The sequence below is a fragment of the Petromyzon marinus genome, chromosome 3 (assembly GCF_048934315.1).
Source record: "Petromyzon marinus isolate PM22_M1 ecotype Great Lakes invasive population chromosome 3, UKy_Petmar_22M1.pri1.0, whole genome shotgun sequence".
Lineage (NCBI taxonomy): Eukaryota > Metazoa > Chordata > Hyperoartia > Petromyzontiformes > Petromyzontidae > Petromyzon > Petromyzon marinus.
In genome coordinates, this window is record NC_133669.1 from 5,532,514 (window position 1) to 5,550,206 (window position 17,693).

The 17,693-nt window shown below is 46.5% G+C and overlaps 1 protein-coding gene across 1 annotated transcript in view; it reads right to left on the reverse strand.

Moving 5' to 3' along the window:
- Positions 1-17,693, reverse strand: part of LOC116952377 (homeodomain-interacting protein kinase 2-like) — a 44,509-nt gene that overhangs the window by 17,301 nt on the left and 9,515 nt on the right. Inside the window, exons 2-13 of the mRNA XM_032971683.2 lie at positions 13,925-14,670; positions 13,121-13,243; positions 12,310-12,689; positions 11,877-12,000; positions 11,107-11,226; positions 9,758-9,844; positions 9,114-9,298; positions 5,204-5,351; positions 4,127-4,331; positions 2,805-2,983; positions 2,092-2,192; positions 84-392 (exon numbers count right to left, since the gene is read on the reverse strand). Coding sequence (XP_032827574.1) covers positions 84-392; positions 2,092-2,192; positions 2,805-2,983; positions 4,127-4,331; positions 5,204-5,351; positions 9,114-9,298; positions 9,758-9,844; positions 11,107-11,226; positions 11,877-12,000; positions 12,310-12,689; positions 13,121-13,243; positions 13,925-14,670 — 2,707 coding nt within the window. The remainder of the gene's footprint in view (positions 1-83; positions 393-2,091; positions 2,193-2,804; positions 2,984-4,126; positions 4,332-5,203; positions 5,352-9,113; positions 9,299-9,757; positions 9,845-11,106; positions 11,227-11,876; positions 12,001-12,309; positions 12,690-13,120; positions 13,244-13,924; positions 14,671-17,693) is intronic.

A 17,693-nucleotide genomic window follows, 5' to 3' on the forward strand; every position in this document is an offset into this window, starting at 1 on the left:
TATGCAAATGCTAGTGCACATGCATACACATATGCTGCAAATCGGGTGTACAAGCTTGTGTACATTCACGTGTGTGCACTCACCGGCAAGACTTGGGCTTGTGCTTGCGTGTGCCGTGAACCAGCGATGGGGGCTGCTGGTGCTGCTGGTGGTGGTGCTGCTGTTGGTGCCGCTGTTGCTGTTGATGCTGCTGCTGTTGGTGCTGATGCTGCTGGTGTTGATGCTGCTGCTGCTGTTGCTGTTGATGCTGCTGCATCACGTGTGGCCCTGCCACTCCCCCGACCCCAACAGCCACACCGACGGGGGGTCCTCCAGGGAGCGTGACGCGCCCTGCCAGGATCGGCGGCTGCTGCACCAGCGTCCCGTACGACGTTCGATGCGCATGAGGTGCCCTGTACAGAACATGCAGCAGGTGGAAGTCAAGTTGATACTGGAAGTGTGTTTACTCGCCGAATGCAACAATATTTCTCGCCAGCCAATTTGCTTTTTATCATTTGGATGCTGTTCATTTCCCTCCTGAGAAATCTCCTATTTGATAACCAGTCTCCCACACTGGAAGGCTAATGGGTGAATGATTGGCTCATCCTAGTCAGGTGGTCAAGCAATACGACGACAGAATCTGGAAGTACATCGTTTTAAAACTATAGTTGTTTTCCTTGCTTGAAACACAACTTTACAACATTGATACGAGTGACAAAAGAGCAAGTCTGCAACCAGTGGGATCAGATTAGATTAGAACTCTAGAGATCAAGTTAGCCCCATTTTCAAGAGTGACTGAGGTATCTGGCTGCAGCAGGAGCAAAACACAAGTATCAAATAAAAGTGACCTCACATTCGTCAATAGTACTGCCTTATTCTTGGTTCTTCCGGTAAAGTCACCACGTAGAAGGGAAACAATAAAATAATAAAAATATGAAACAATAAAATTCTCACGACGTTTCGACTGCAACACAAGCAATCATCATCAGGTGTGAAAACCACAGCAAAATTTAGTACTGCCTTAATAAGAGGGAAAAATAGATCAATATTAAGTATTCTTTATACATAATATGGTCAATTATTACACGTGGTGAATAACACAGACACTCAGTGATACAAGAAGTAGAAAGGATAAATATAAATTCAACGAGATAAGAAATAAAAGACAGAATTCCAAGAGAGTTAAGAATCTAGAGACAATGATCACTCAATTAAGTATCCACTCTACAGCTTTTTTAACATGACCGACAATTACCCAGTCTTCTCCTAGTTTCGGGGAATATCATAGTTATGAATTAATTATTCGAGCTCACCAGTTTCAAAACTTCTCTAGAAAATTATTTGTAGATAACAGCTTCAAAAGCATATGTAGGATGGGCTGCACTTGGGGATTTTTTAAATGAAATTTCTTGCTGCAATTAAACATGTGCGAAAATTGAGTGTTTTACAACTTTATAGCCCAATTAGGTTTATACACTAATCTGGAGCGTTGAACTCATGCTGCCCAGTGGTACGTGTAAAGATAAATATGACGCAAGCGCCCAAGCAGCGGGCTAAGCGAATGCGATATGCGGCCGTTAGGGGTCACTGTTGTCTGTGTTGAAATTTCCCCTCCGCAGGTGCAAGGAAAGAAACGCTGTGAATGATGACCCGACGCATGCGCCAACCCGACATTCAGAAGAAAAACAATGCAAACAGCTTTGTGTAAAGTGAGCAGTAATTTATCTAAGGAATGGCTAACACTGTGGAAATGTGGATTTCCATCACTGCAGCAAGACAATTTCTCATGGAAATGAGAAGTTGCCAATGACTGCTTCTGCAAAGGGACACCAACATTCTTGAGTTTGGCACGACGTAGTAGTGCAGAGTATTGGTACAGTATGGTTTTGTACAGTGGCAAATGATACACATGCTGTTGTAGTGTGTAGGGTTGTATGATATGTTAATGCTATGGTATAGACGATATGAAAACCGTGGTAATTGCATCGTTAGTTTTGTTAAAATACCATCATATCATTAAAATTCATACCATATCGTTTTGTTAAAAATGACCTCGCGGCAATAATAGGGGTGTGGCATGACGTGTGAAGCGACGTAATGAGGTGAGGTTACCTCCAGTCGGTGAGGGACTCGGCGAGAACCGGAGGAGGTGGGGGAGCGGCCAACTGCTGCCAGGTTGGCAGGAGAATCTGCTGGGCTCCGCTGGGCCATGCCTGCACAACATCCAAATACAACACGACCACAATAACACACGTCACCACAGTCAGATACACATTCAAGTTACAATCACAATTGCACACGTAACCAGAATGACAATAACAATCATACCTACATTCACAACTACAAAAAGACAATGACAACGACACAAATGACCAATGCACACACCTAAAAAGATATACATAATCACCGTTACACAAGTACTAGCACATATATACACGGCCACAATTAAACACTCAATTATGAATGCACATAACCACAATACTGGCACACAAATCGACACAAACGGCAACTAAGCACAACCACGCATAATATAAATTATACACATTCAAATGCTTGACGACATAAGAGATTGATGCCGTCAAGAATGGATTGACCACATCAGAGATTGGTGCCAGAAATATGCGCACCACTTGACCATATTGGTACAAGACAGAGGAAAGTGGAAACGAAATGTACAGTGGAGAGACCTCTGGGCTATCTGCCCACAGACTGTGATGATGATGATGATGATAATGACATTCAAATGCACCATCGCAATTGCAGACATCACTTGAAAAAATAATCCTCATGCAAGACTCTGAGAGCGTGCGTGCTGGTGTCCTCACTGTGCCAGTGTGCAGCGTGGCGCGGGGAGGCGGGTACGCAGGTAGCACCAGGGTGCCGCCGACCTGTGCCAACAGCCCTCCCTGGGCCAAGAGGCCCCCTCCCTGGGGCGCCAGCGTGAGCGGCTGGGCTTGGCTCACGACCGAGAAGCCGGGCGGCTTGCTGGGGGAGGCCTGCAGGCCTGCGAGCGTACACACAAAGATCCCCGTGTAGCCTGAACAGACTGTTGGGGCAAGCGCTGTAAGCGAGCACCAATGAAGGCTGGCATGGCACACGACGGGGTGGATGGCCAGCACCACGCCCGGCCGCCTTTGTCTCCCTAGTGGCGATGTTTAAACACTGCAACAGGTACTAAATTTGAGGCTGAGTCGAACAAGGGGAGGCCCAGGAATGGTTCTGATAATCGTCACTGGAGTTAGCCGTGAGCAGGAATCGAACCAGGGTCGCCAGGTTCGTACCGCAGCCCAATAACCACTCCACCCCCAAACACACTAAATCAAAAGGCCGACATGTTCGGTAATTTTAATTTCATAGCTAAAAAGCATTGTTTTATAACTTATAGCAGTCATACAATATTTTTCAGCCTTACACATACACAAAAACAATACTGAAACCTACTCTTCCACTACCTGTGACCACATCACCCATAATATGCCCGAGGTCATCAAATCTCAGAAGCTGTATGTATCTTGGCGCTTCTTTCGCACTGTACATAGCCAACCGTGCTAATTGGAGGTGCGTGAAGCTAAGCAGGTATTTGGGCCCAGATACTGCTTGGAAGGGTGGATATACGTAGTGGGCAACAAAGGCCGGTGTAGCAAAAGCCATTATTGTAATAGACTATTTTCCCACATCTATGCTCCCCACCTTCACCAATTCATACTGGCCAGCATGGTGAAGCACTGTCGAATAACTCCCATGACCTGCACTGTTTGGGGGGAGGCCCCCCCATAACAAAGGGCTGCTGGGAGGCCTTCATCCGGCAGCCCTTTGTCAATCTCCTGCTGGATGGGGGCCTCATCAATGCCATGTCAGTCACGGACGTTGTTTGACCATGCTGGTCCGTAGAAGTCGGAGGGCACACAACCAGTTCAAGTGTAACTCACCCCTGCTATTAGCCATGGGCAGGAATCCAACTCGGTTAAAAGGGTGAAAAGTGCAGTGCATGAACCATTAGGGCACCCTTTGTTCAATTACGCCGGCATAAAAAAAAACAAAATAAACTACTTCGCAGTAATTGGAATAATCTTTACAGCAATAATGACCACTTGCGCCGCAAGTCGGAAAATCAGTACAGAATGACAGTGGTGGTGGCGACGCTCACCAGTGAAGGTAGGAGGCGGACACACAATGAGTGTCTGCTGGTAGGTGTCGTGGCGCGGTGGGTACTGAGGGGGCCCTGCGGGGCCCAGCGTCACACCGCCCCGTGCCACCGGCTGATAGAGGGCGGACGGGTAGCCCAGCAGGGAGCCGACCTCCGGGCTCAGCAAGGACAACGTGGCCCCACCAGCTGACGGAGGCCCGGCCGCCTACACGCAACACACGGGCGCACCATATACTACCCGTCACAAACCACATGCAAAAACTCGTTTAAAGCATACTGCACGGCACAATGGTCAAATTGATGGCTTTAACTTGTGTATGTTCTCTAATACGTGTTCCATTTTCTGTCTCCCCGTGTAATGCCAAGAATGCATCTCTCAGTTTAACACCTAGGCTTTCGTCACCAATATTATCCATAGAGGTTTTTGGGTTAGATCGCGTAAATATATAATAAAATTCTCCATGCTACTTTTTTGAGTTTTGAGATTTTGTTCCAGTCTCTTTGTCACGTGTCCATCTTTCTGATCCATGTTATAGCAGGTAATACACAGCGACTACAAACATTCCTATTTAGACACATTGGTAGCTTCCTTTTGTTTATTATCAAGTTCGGGTTTACCAAAGCACTCCAACCCCTGCTCTCATCTGCTTTTCGCAAGTGTCCCGAGTTATATTAAAAAAGACCAGTTAAAGGTTTAAAAAGCATGCAGGTAAAGAAAAGCATTCATAACACATATTAACATAAACAAAATAACAAGCATGAAATTACATTAAAAATTCATAAGAATTAAGTATTACATAAGGATAAACGTTTAAAGCAGTTGCATTTAGGAAACCTAATCATTTAGAATCAAAATAAGCTTCACTGTGAACTGCTTTGAGACGCAATTGGAATGCAAAGTTAGTCCAAAAAATTGATCAGACATGAAAAGATCGATTGACCAAAACTGCCCTTGGAACGGCGTTGTGGAACATCTCAAGTTGCGTACATACAAGCGGGAAGGCGTGGCCAGCCGGTGCAGACTGCAAAGTAACTTTGACCTTGGGAGTTGGCGTTGACCTTGTGGCGTGCGCTCACCTGTGTGTGCATGGTATTGAAAGTGACCGTGAGGTTTGTCGACGGTCCCTGTGCCACCTGCGCGAGGAATGGGGCCTTGCTGGGCCCCAGCTCGTACAGTTGCAGCCGCCGCTTACACACCTCCATGTTCTGAAAGCACGACTTGATGCTGCGTACGGGGTGAAACCGCAATAATAACAAAAACAAACGCATCGTCATTTCACCCCGATGTATTTAAGTGTACTTTATTGTTTAAACGTTATTTTACGTTTTATTGTGAAGGGTTATCTTTAGTCTCCTGCAGGAAGGTACTGCCAGATTTTGTCACAAGCACATATTGCATGTGTGCATATGTCATTTTTACGTCTACAGGCGATACAAGAAAAATACTTATTGCTATAAACCTGGGATCAATATTAGCATTGAAAATACTCCTCCAACAAATAAAGTTTCACTCTGGTAACTTTAGCATTTGAAAAAACAATCGAAATGTCAAGTATTCTTTTTTTTAGAAGAATTGAAAACGTGCAGACGGTTTCATACATAATGAATTAAGTCACAAATCAATTATTCATCATCGTTCACCAGCTATTCAGGTCTATGTATGCCTAAAGGGTAGTTGGGTGTGTAACAATGACAGCATTAAACAAGCCTTACAAAAAAGGGTTCGACACAAAAGACCGGCTTGGCTTAGGCGTCCAGTGCACTGAACTGGCTACACCGGTCCAGACTTCAAATTCAGGTAGTCAGTTGATACAGTGATTAAACTGTGTTGTCATTGTGTAGTAAGTTTCCAGTTCCATCCGACTCCCCTATGACTGCTTATATATCCACTACCACATTGAAGTTGTATTTTTGCTTAATTTAGCCAGTCTAGCTCTGACAGTTAAGAACATCCATTTGGCAGCAATGTGATCAACATTTAGGATATGGATAAAAGGTAACTTGAACAGCACTCAAGAGTTCTGTTATGATCTGCTTCCGTAAGCAATTTCCTAATGCATGAAGTTGCAATGCTCTGCAAAAGTTACGAATGGATTCTACATCTTGTGCCACGACGAATATAGCACAGTGAGAATAAAACTGGGAAAACACAATAAACCATTTGACAGCACCTGTGCGCTCATTATGTGATCATGGTATCGTGAATATTAAAATTATGAGTATTACTGTATTTCTTTTGTCATGTTCTACTGCTGTGTTATGTTAAAATGACTTCACTGTATGTGTAGTTCACGTAATTTCATTATGCTAACATATTATATCATTACGTAAATAATTATATGACACTTCTAGATTTGAAGCGTTCGTGACTGCAAGGATTCATACTCTTTGGTTTTATTCGGTAAAGTCACGGAGGAAAAATAAAATAAAATAAAACAATTAAATCACGACGTTTCTGAGGCAACACAAGTCTCCCTCAGGTGGAACAGACACAGCGGAACATCAGTGTCAAGTGGACAGCTCAGAGACCGGGTCTATATACAGGTCAAGGGGGGGGGGGGGGAGGAGTCAAACCGGGATGTGGGTGGGGGGGCTGAGCCAAGCCCTCCCTTGTCACGGTGCAGGGGGCTCGGAGGAGCGGAGGTGCCTCACGTGCGAACACGGGTAAAACCCCTTTGTTATGCTGCCAGGGGTTGGAGGAAAGGGATGGCGCGCTGCAAGGGTGCAAGTACAGCTTCATTTTTTTAGAAAGCATTAGAAATGGCTGTATAATTATAAGGTAGCTGAAGTTTGACATACAACCACTGAGAGATGGAAATGGCTGTACAATTAAAAGGCAGCTAACGTTCGACTTGATTTATTACCTCTTTCCAGCGGTTGCTCAATTTGAAACCATCCTCTCGGTTGAAGTTGTGTCTGTGTTTGTAAATCTGGATGGAACCGGACCTGCATCTTGTGTTTGTTTAGAATTTTGGAAAACGTTACCATACATAGCAGGCGTTACTAAAAGATTTCCAAAAGATCCAGGTCCGGTTCAACACAGTACACAAAATCCGTAATCTGATCCCATCCGTAAAGGATGTTATCCCTGACTTACAGTACCCCGGTGTTTACAAATTGAGTTGTACCTGCGGTGACTGCTATATCGGGGAGACGAAGCGACATATCTCTGACCGAATTCGTGAGCACAAATCAGATTTGAAACACGGCAGAACAAATTTTTCTGCCGTGGCTGATCACTGTTACTACGCTGTGGTTGATCATGATATTGTTTTCTCCGATACCAAGGTACTCTGCAAACCTACTGGTTATTATCAGAGATTTGTCCACGAGGCCATCCAGATTTACAAACACACACAACTTCAACCGAGAGGATGGTTTCAAATTGAGCAACCACTGGAAAGAGGTAATAAATCAAGTCGAACGTTCGCTGCCTTTTAATTGTACAGCCATTTCCATCTCTCAGCGGTTGTATGTCAAACTTTAGCTACCTTATAATTATACAGCCATTTCTAATGCTTTCTAAAAAAAGAAGCTGTACTTGCACCCTTGCAGCGCGCCAACCCTTTCCTACAACCCCTGGCAGCATAACAAAGGGGTTTTACCCGTGTTCGCACATGAGGCACCTCCGCTCCTCCGAGCCCCCTGGGCCGTGACAAGGGAGGGCTTGGCTCAGCCCCCCCTCCCACATCCCGGTTTGACTCCTCCCCCACCCCCCCTTGACCTGTATATAGACCCGGTCTCTGAACTGTCCACTTGACACTGATGTTCCGCTGTGTCTGTTCCACCTGAAGGAGACTTGTGTTGCCTCAGAAACGTCGTGATTTAATTGTTTTCTTTTATTTTCTTTTACCTACGTGACTTTACCGAATAAAACCAAAGAATATATGACACTTATTTACTCAGGAATATTAGGTTTCAGTGGAAGCACCCGAGGCTCATTCGACCAAGTGAAAACATTCAGGATTCTTAAGGCTTTTATGAAAATAGGATCATAATTAGTCTGAATAGGATCGGATTGCATCCAAGAGAGGCAGCACCATGAATCACGGTGTCGCTGTACGACGACTCTTTTGTTACGGGTGCTGCATAGGGAGCTGTGGGTGATGGGAGGTCATATTGCACTGTTGGTGATAGCTTTGAGTATACGGACAGGGGAATTTGGTGGTGGTTGTCCTATTGTAAGAAAGACGGCAATGCATCGTTCAAAGGACAGGTATGGAGTAGCGTCACAATGTGTGTAAATAAATGAACTCCTAACACTGGATAGCAACTGGTTGGCATAAATGATTCCTAAATAATTGGCTCAAAAGTGGCACCTGTGCAACCCTGAAACATGAAACTCTGTTACCTGGTTGTATAATCGGACCATGGAAACATTTGACGAGCCCTAAAGAGCATTTCATGAATTTCTAAAATAAAATAAAAACTAATCATTTAGATCACGTAGATAGGTTCCTATCTACGTGACTTTACCGAAAGACCCAAGAATATGCATTCCTGCAGTCACGAAAGCTTTAAGTAAAAAAAACTGTGAAGAAAAAAAGATGCCCCACCATCCAGGAATCTTATATTTACAGATATGAACAGAGGGCAGAGTCTTGCACATCATGCCAATGATAGAACCAAGACTGACTAATTTTAACTCGGGTAAATGTGCTAATTACATAAGAGTTTTAGACCAAAGCCAGAACCAATCCAAGTTTCCTCTGTGAACAGACTCCCATATAAACTGCACACCTGCTGTCAGCAAGCCTATTAAATGCTAGCACGGCGCATGATGGGGTCCGTTGTGGCTGAGATGATAACCTTGCTACCTTTGTCTCGCCAGAGCTGATGCTTGCACACCGCACTAGGTACTCATTTATGCATGTTGTGTATATTCAACTTGATTCGCACCATACGCAGCCTAGCCAACCGTGCTAATTGGAGGTGCTGGGGAAAGGCCGAGTCGAGTCTGGGGATCGCTCGCATGGTCACTTCGTACTGGTTGGTGCGTGGGAAGTCGACAAGGTGGGTCATGGTGACGAAGGGATGCGCCAGTGTCTCGAGCGGTGATATGCGCTTGTCGGCGTCCATCGTCAGCATGCGGCGCAGCAGCTCGATGAACTGGCGCCGGTCGGCTTTCTCCGCCAGCACGTCGCTGCCCTCCAGGTCCGACGCTGGGTTCACCTGCAGGCACAACATCGGCCCATTTTCGGATGCAAGAGCACAACAGCCGCCTTTCACCACGAAGCGACAGCGACGTCACCACAGCACGTGTGCAAGGCTAGGTGCATGTTTGGACCACAAGATGTATCGAAGGGTCAATCGTAAGTACATCCTTGAGACTAATGATGGCGCGGCAGCCAGAGGAGTGAACACACGAGAGAATATCCACTGCGGAGATGAAACCATGAAATAAGGTCATGCTTTACTACAAGACCTTGAGAAGATTGTGGCAGCTTGTGGAGGCCTCCATCCAGCAGCGGATTGATCATGACTGATAATGAAGACGAAGGACCTGCCGGCTAATGATGATGTGAAAGAATATCAGCCTGTGCCTCACTTAGGCACGGATGTGAAAGGACACGGTTCCCTGTTCCACGTACCACCACACTTTCCCCAAAACCTAACACCTTTTCCACTCACCTGGCCCATGTCCTCCAGGCAATTAAACATGTACTTCCTTGCCTCTTTAGATTTGATTCCCGTTTCTGCCTCGTGCTCCTCTGGGGACTGTACAGACAAACAAACCCATGCACGCACATCAAACAGATATTTGCATCCGAGTTCATCATGTGTGTGCAATCAGGGGTGAGTGAGCGAAGTGAAGCCGTGTGCGGTTGCAGTTGTAGGCATATAATTAAAAGAGCTTATATGATGTTTCAAACTAGAACAGATGTACTTGTAACATTCAAGCCAGTCTGCCTGTGCTCAAAACCTGGTTTTAGCAGGTTGGATTGCATAAGGAGCTCACCAATGTTAGGAAAACAAACCAAAAAGTTAAAGTTCTGGCAAAACTGACTCGCAAAGCTTGGCGATACCAACTACTTACGTGTCCAAAACGTTATTTTTGCCAAACAAAAAACACCATATGAAAACAGCAGTGGCATTACGCTACTTTTTTTTTCATCACCATTTCATATCGGACCTGAACATTCCTGTACCGGCCCAGCAACCAATATAAACCTGGCGACACAAGCTGTCGGTTCTCCTATGCCCAAAACATAAACGAACAGTCTGTGGCCTTGGCCTGCTCCAGCTCCTTCCCATCCTCCCCGTTCCTATGCCCACCCACACTCACTCTTTAACGCCATGGGGTCTGGTGACAGACACAGGGAGAACTGTACCTTCAGTGGGCAGTAATCCAGGTTATGATTGGGGGAGGGGTGGATTAGACGCATTGCTTTTATAAATTATTTTGTGCGACTGTATTGGCAGTGGTGCGCATGCACAAATAGCTGAATACATTTGGCAATAACACGGCCTTAAAATAAAATATCAAATGAAAAATAGATATTAGGCAACAAGTTATAACAGGCAACATTTTAGGCAATTGTCCTTCATAGCACAGGCGTGTAAAGAAGGTGAATTGCCTCAGCTTATTATGTAGTTTGATCATGGGACCTCCCTTGCCAGTGTCAAAATATGAGAATAGGTTTTACCCTTGCTGGCAATAAAACAGAAAGAACCAAAGAATATAAATAAAACAGGTGGTGTTAAGATGTTAAAACACCAAACAGAAACCCCTTTGCAAGGAATCATGTCTGCATTAACCACATGTACTTGTGGTGATGCATTGTCTTTGAAACAGTTTGGTCCACACTGTTTGAGACTATAATCGGAAGAAAGCTGTCTAGTGTGGACCAATTAGTTTCAAAGACAATGCATCATAATAACATGGTCCCAAACACAGTTCGACCCACAACCTGGATGATTTGCTCACAGATAATTGGGAATGTAACTGTATTTGTACAGCTAAGTCTTTGCGCAAGCACCTTGATCCTCCACAGAGGGTATCCTGCTCCTGTCTCGCGCTGGAAGAACCGCCCCGTCTTGGTGCCGGCACTGAGCAACTGCTCCGGTGGGAGGCCTTGAGTTGCAGAAATGTAGCGGATCTGTGAGGTTGCAAGCACATTACCATCAATCATCAGCAGCAGACGTGCCCAATCCACTCATGGATGAAGGCTTCCATCCACCATCGCTATCCCTCCTGGTAGTTAGTGGTCCAGGTGGAAGTTCTGGTGATCAACCCCCAATACCAGCTAGCTGGCATCGGTAAAAACCTCCACTGTAACATATTACATAGATATTGGCTAATGAATTTCAATGGTGATTCTTAATTCTGACGCTACAATGGCAACAGCATCACATCCCTCCGCTCACCCCACAATTTCACAAATCCTGCAATCCAATGAAGAACAGTATTCGATGTTAAGGATGGAATTGTGATTCCAGGCAAGGAATCGTTGCTAACCACCCAGCTATAAAAGCCCCCGACCCGGCCCCCGAGAGAAGTATCCCAACTGACATTAAGCGATCCAAGGGTCTAGCCACTTCGGCACCCAGCCATTTCACTTACCAGTCACCCATGGATCCAGTCACCCAGGTAACAGCCATCTATAGACCCAGCCATATTAGCACATACCACCGTATTTAGCCAGAGACCAAAGTATTCTACTGCAAGAACTCGACCACCCAAAGAGCAAGCTTCCAAGGACCCGGCCACTCAGGGACGATCTACTCAAGGTGCTCAGGAGAGGCTGACCTGGTCATACTCAGAGGCGCCAGGGTAGAGAGGCCAGCCCAGGAAAAGCTCCGCTATGACACAGCCAAGCGACCACATGTCGATGGCCTCGCAGAATGGCAGACCCAGAATGATTTCCGGAGCCCTGAGGACATATAGATGTAGTTCGCAAGAGATCACACACCTGCACATCATCCAATACTAAATATACATCAGGAGCAGGGGCTCTGTCATAATGCTTTTTTCTAATCAATCGTCTAGATAGACATTTTACCTTTGTAGAAATATGTAAAAAAAACCCACAAAGCACTCCACACCCCTTAGCTAAAGAAACAGACACTAACTTACTAAGATTAAGGCTCATGTACAAAAAGGACCCTTTCTCACCTGTAGACTTCCCCCACTCTCTCCTAAGCCTAACCCCCACCTCCCCCCCGTTCCCTCCTTTCCCCACCTGTAGTAACGAGACTGCAGGTAGGTGGAGCACACGGCCTTGGAGACGTGGCTGGCCGAGCCGAAGTCAATGACCTTGACACGGTAGGGCTGGCGCACGGGGTCCACCAGCATGATGTTCTCTGGCTTCAGGTCGGCGTGAATGAGACCCAGGCTCTTGAGCTTCATGAGTGCGCTGGCCACCTGCTGCAGCACGGGTCGGATGTACTTGAGGGGCAGCGGGCTGAAGTTGTTCTGCTTCAGGAAGTCGTAGAGGTTCTGCTCCAGCATCTCGAAGACGAGGCACGTGTGGCTCTTATGCTGGAAACACTCGTGCGCGCGCACAAAGTTGTAGTCATCGGCGCTTTCCGAGCTCAGGCGCGCGAGGATGCCCACCTCCACCTGGGCACGGGGCGCACATTGGGAACACAGAGGGAACACAGAGGGAGGCAATTATATAGTCTCTGTGAAAGACAAAATTACATTTGAAGTCAAATACCCCCCTCTGCAGTAACCAGGATTCTTCAACTGTATTTTTCAGTGGACCACATAATAAAATTAATGTGCGTTGGGTGGGTCACCTGACATATATCATTCACACAAGATACTGTGATGCCATACATCATCATGCCTTCACAACATCTGTACCTTTGTCTTACAGTCTGTTATTGTTCACATTTTTTCTTGCTTTCATCCAAATCTCGTCTACAACTCTCTAATCTCTATTTCCTGCTTATTTCTCTTTCATCTCTCTGTATCTTTGTAATCACTTAACGTTGGACACGGTGGAAGCAAAAGCCGATGTGGGGGGGAAAGAGGGCAGCCAGGCTCACCTGGCCCTGTCGAGCGTAAGACGGGTGGTTCTTCAGGATCTTGATGGCCACGATCTCGCTGGTGCCGCGCTTCCAGCATTTCACCACCTGGCCGAACGTACCGCGCCCCAGAAACTCCAGCACCTGCACGGGGAGGGGTGGGGAACACGTCACGGCAACAGCACCCGTTACCATAAGCATTACACGCCAGTCGACGTGTCCCCCATCTCAAATAAGCATGACACGGTTCCAATCCCTGTGGGCGGTCGAGGCAGTGGTAGAACTGACACGTTTGCCATGGTGGAAACAATTCCTTACTTTTGGCAACCCAATGTCTATCAAGTCAGCAATGTCATCATGAGCCAGGATCAATCCACTGCTGGGTGAAGGCCTCCTCAAGGCTTTTCCATCTCTCATATTGTACCAATGAACACATGTCTTTATTCTTGCCCACCGACCACCTTCCCTTCCTGTGACATGATATGCGCAATACAAATTATGTAAATACTCAGTCTATAACCCAGGAGTTATAATGATGCATCTGGGATGGCCCTGGATGAGATTTAAACTCACATGCAACATTTCCACCAGTGGTAAGCAGCTTCACAACCGACATACAGCCAAAGGAAGTTACTTCACACCAAAAATGTATATCGTGCAAGTTTACCTCTAACTGCAATGTTACACGGTCTAACAACGTCTCAACCCGGCCCCATATTTTTACATTAGAGAGATGATGACCCAAGGAAGTCTTCTCTATTGGGCCATCACTGAATATTCCGCAAACAGTGCTCCAACACTTGTCCTCAGACCACTGGCCCATACCTCATAGCTGTTGGTCATGGAGCGCAGGACCTCGTGTTGCACCAGTGTGTAGTCCCCATCCGCGGCTGGCCCCCCCGCCTTCCCTCCGCCACCCGCGCCACCACCGGGCACCGTGCCACCTCCACCTGCATTGCTCTGCAGCAGTGGTGGCGCTGCATGCAGGGGTGGCTCCTCGCCGACCATCAGCACGCTGCTGCCACCTCCTCTCCCACCACCTGTGCAACCACTGCCGCCCCCCATTGCGCCACCACCACCACCGCCGGCGGTGGTGGCGGCAGCAGCAGTGGCGGCGGCAGCAGCACAAGCGTCCAGCTCCTCACTCTTACGCTTGAGCCCGCAGCGCGTGTAGGTGTCCAGCAGGCTGACCGTGCTGCGCCGCATCAGGCTGTGTGTGGGGCCCCCACCCGCAGCTCCCGGCACGGCTGCCCCACCTGGCAAGGACCCTGCCCCTCCGACTGGTGGGCCTGGTCCACCGATGCCGCCCGCGAGTGGCCCCGAGCCTCCGCCGTCGTGTGGAAGGAGCGACGAGCCGGGGTCGCTGGCAGTGGCGGCGGCAGCAGCAGCAGCAGCAGCAGCGCCAACGGGCCGGAAGGCAGGGTGTCCGTGGTGGTGCTGGTGCTGGTACTTACGGCGGTAGGCAGCGGCGCCGTCATGGCAGCCGTAGCCGCTGGACTCCACCTTGAGCTTCTTGGCGCTGAAGAAGGCTCCCAAGTGTGGGGAGAACACCTGCACCTGGGAAGCCATGCCTTGGGAGTGGGGATCCGCAGTGAAGAGGCAAATATTAGTCACATGGCACTACGATTGTGAAGCATCAGCAATAACCAACATGCTTTCAACAATAACTCTCCTCTGATACGAAAGATTCCCAGATAAACCGCATTCTCATTCAGCCACATGCCCGATGGGCTGCACGCATGCAGAATTTATTTTTTCGGGTGAGGCTTGCGGCAAATATGCCATGCCTCCAACAATGTGCGACGCTTGCTGCAGTGCAATTACCCCTCTTGACCCATTCTGCTCCATGCACTCTCCCGCTCCACTCCTACGTTCCCCTTTTCCACAATTGATGTTTGTTTGCGTTGGTCCATTTATATAGCATGAACTGTTTATTCCCAGTTTGGTCCAACCCACCCAGTTAGTGTAGATTCAAGTCTAGTATATAATCCAATGGTGAAATATTAGCGCATATATACAGCATAACACTTCGAATTTCATAATGCTCTTTGAGTAAGCGGATAAGAAATTATAATTGTAATCAGCAGCCTGCTAAGGTTTAGGAAATGAAACTGACAGTAAAAAAAAGTACATTTTAATAATGATGTTGTTGCTGCAGATAAGTTCCCAAGTTTCTGAGCGTAATGTCCACTCCATGCGATACGCTATGAGGTAGAGGGCTTCCATACTTGAAGCTTAAGGAACCCAAGTGACTTTGGCCAATTATAGGCGGGGGATCGATAGGCTTGACAGATAACTCCTATTATGGAACTTTGTTAATCCACAACAACGGTGAATAATTATGCAGCGCATGTTTCACGATGCTGTACGATGAGAAAATGGTGTTATGGCCTCTGCAAAAGAGGGCAGTCGGGAAAATTTTATTTCTGGTCTGTACCACACTCCAATGTCTATGCTCCCTCCTCCATCAACCTCCAAAAAACTACAAAATTAGTAATCATGCCCCACATAAAATACCACAAACAGCTGAGATGATTGCGATATAATTCACCGTTTAGACTGTCCATCAGTGGACAACTAATGACAGGTTTCCAACCCAAAAATATAGTAATTACACCTTTGGAAAAGTATTTAATTAGCTACACGTGTCATGACCAGTTGTTTATAATCTGTTTATTGGTTTATTTTAACAACATACGAAGATGTGCATTGCCTGCACAAAAGCTCCCACCATGTGTTTATCAGCAATTTAATGTAAATATTGTATTATCAATCCAGCATTCCAACATCAAACCCCACCGTTAAGCCCCTGACACTCACTGCTCTATCAATAATCAACTGTGCTTTCATCAGTGATAGCCATTGCCAACTTATGAGCCAAGAATGTGCGACGAGAGATGTTGTGTGGTTGTGTCTCTGACGGGGTTATTCCTGTCTTGGAACAGAAGCTGCCCCGTCAGAGATGCCGCATTTAAGCCTTGGGGATAAATCTCTCTTTCTCAAGGGGCTCGGCGCTGTTCGGGGCAGTTATCCAAAACCTGTGATTATACAGACTTCAAAGGCAGTAGAGCTAAGTGATTTCCAGTCAGATAATATCCATGGTGAATTGTGCAACAAGTTCCTCCAACACCCTGGCTGCAACCCATATTCTGGGAATTTCTCAACTGTTGTCAAATGTTGATACCCACATGAAAATGTTTAACCAGGTAACCTTTGGCAAATGCCGAGTTAACAGAGTAGACTGCCAATGCTAGATAATTCTACAGAACTCAAAAACGCGAGGCTCGCCACGTGATGTATAAAGCAAAGATATTATGGTCAGTGCTGCTGCCATGAAGCACTGACATCAAGATACACACACTAACACTATGGTTTTACATACATGTTAGTTTTAAAATGTGTACGTGACAAATAATAGAACGAAAGGTGACATTTGCTAACGTTGTGCAGCATTATGCAATTTTACCGACAATACCTTGCATATGTGCAGGACAGCCTAAGGTACAAACCGTTATTTTCAAATGGAATGGCATAAATGCGTATTTAAAATAGCTAACATTCATAATGGAGACATGATGTTCAGACAGAATGTCAACTCGTTAAAAAAAATCCATTTCCACATCATGAATGAAAACTTGTACCGTTACCCACATGTTTACACATACTATATAACCACACACGCACACATACACACACGTATAGATCCCAAAGCCACTGACATCGACACAAACATATACAAGACGAAGATCATCTGACACAGGCAAATTCAATTAGTGTGTAGCTGTTGAGACTGACAGAGCACTTAAGGCATTGGCATAACGAGCACCACTCTCAGATGTCTTTGTGGGCCCCACCTGCACCACTATTTACATACCAGAGAGCATGTACTCAATTTGGCAAAACAAACAAGAGATACACCAGATTCGGAGTGGTGGCAGAGTAATTAGCACACTGCGCTAATAACCCAGCGAGCTGAGTGTTGACTCCCAGCCACGGCTAACATCAGTGAGGAGTGACATCTGAAATGGAATTGGATTCTCCCCTTCACAAAACTGCAGCAATGACCAGCAAGGTGAAGTATGGTCAAACAACCACCATCACTTACCAAGCATTGTGAGGGCCTTCATCCAGCAGAGGTTTGACAAAGAGTTGTAAATTATTATTATTCATAAACCAAGTTCAGATAATTTCCACTGCAATTGTGCATGGTGTGGAAGCAAACCCTTGTTGTTCGGGATCCCAGCACAGTGCAAAAACCACCATGTATACGCGAGGAGGGAGCCACCGTCCTTACATCACACGTACATGCATTATAAAGATACCCATTATAGCCTTAACAAACTTTTTGGGTTAAGTGATGAAAGTGAGCATCTATGAAGGCCGGCACGGCAAATGAGGGGGTGGTGAGTGCCCAGCACCATGCCCGACCGCCTTTGCCTCCCTAGTAGGCGATGTTGACACACCACACCAGGAACTAATTTGAGCCGACGATGTAGGGAAGGCCCAGGACCAGTTCAAATAAGTTGGCCATAAGCACAAATCGAACTCTGGTCACCGGGTATGTAGCGCAGAGCGCGAACCGCTACACTACCAC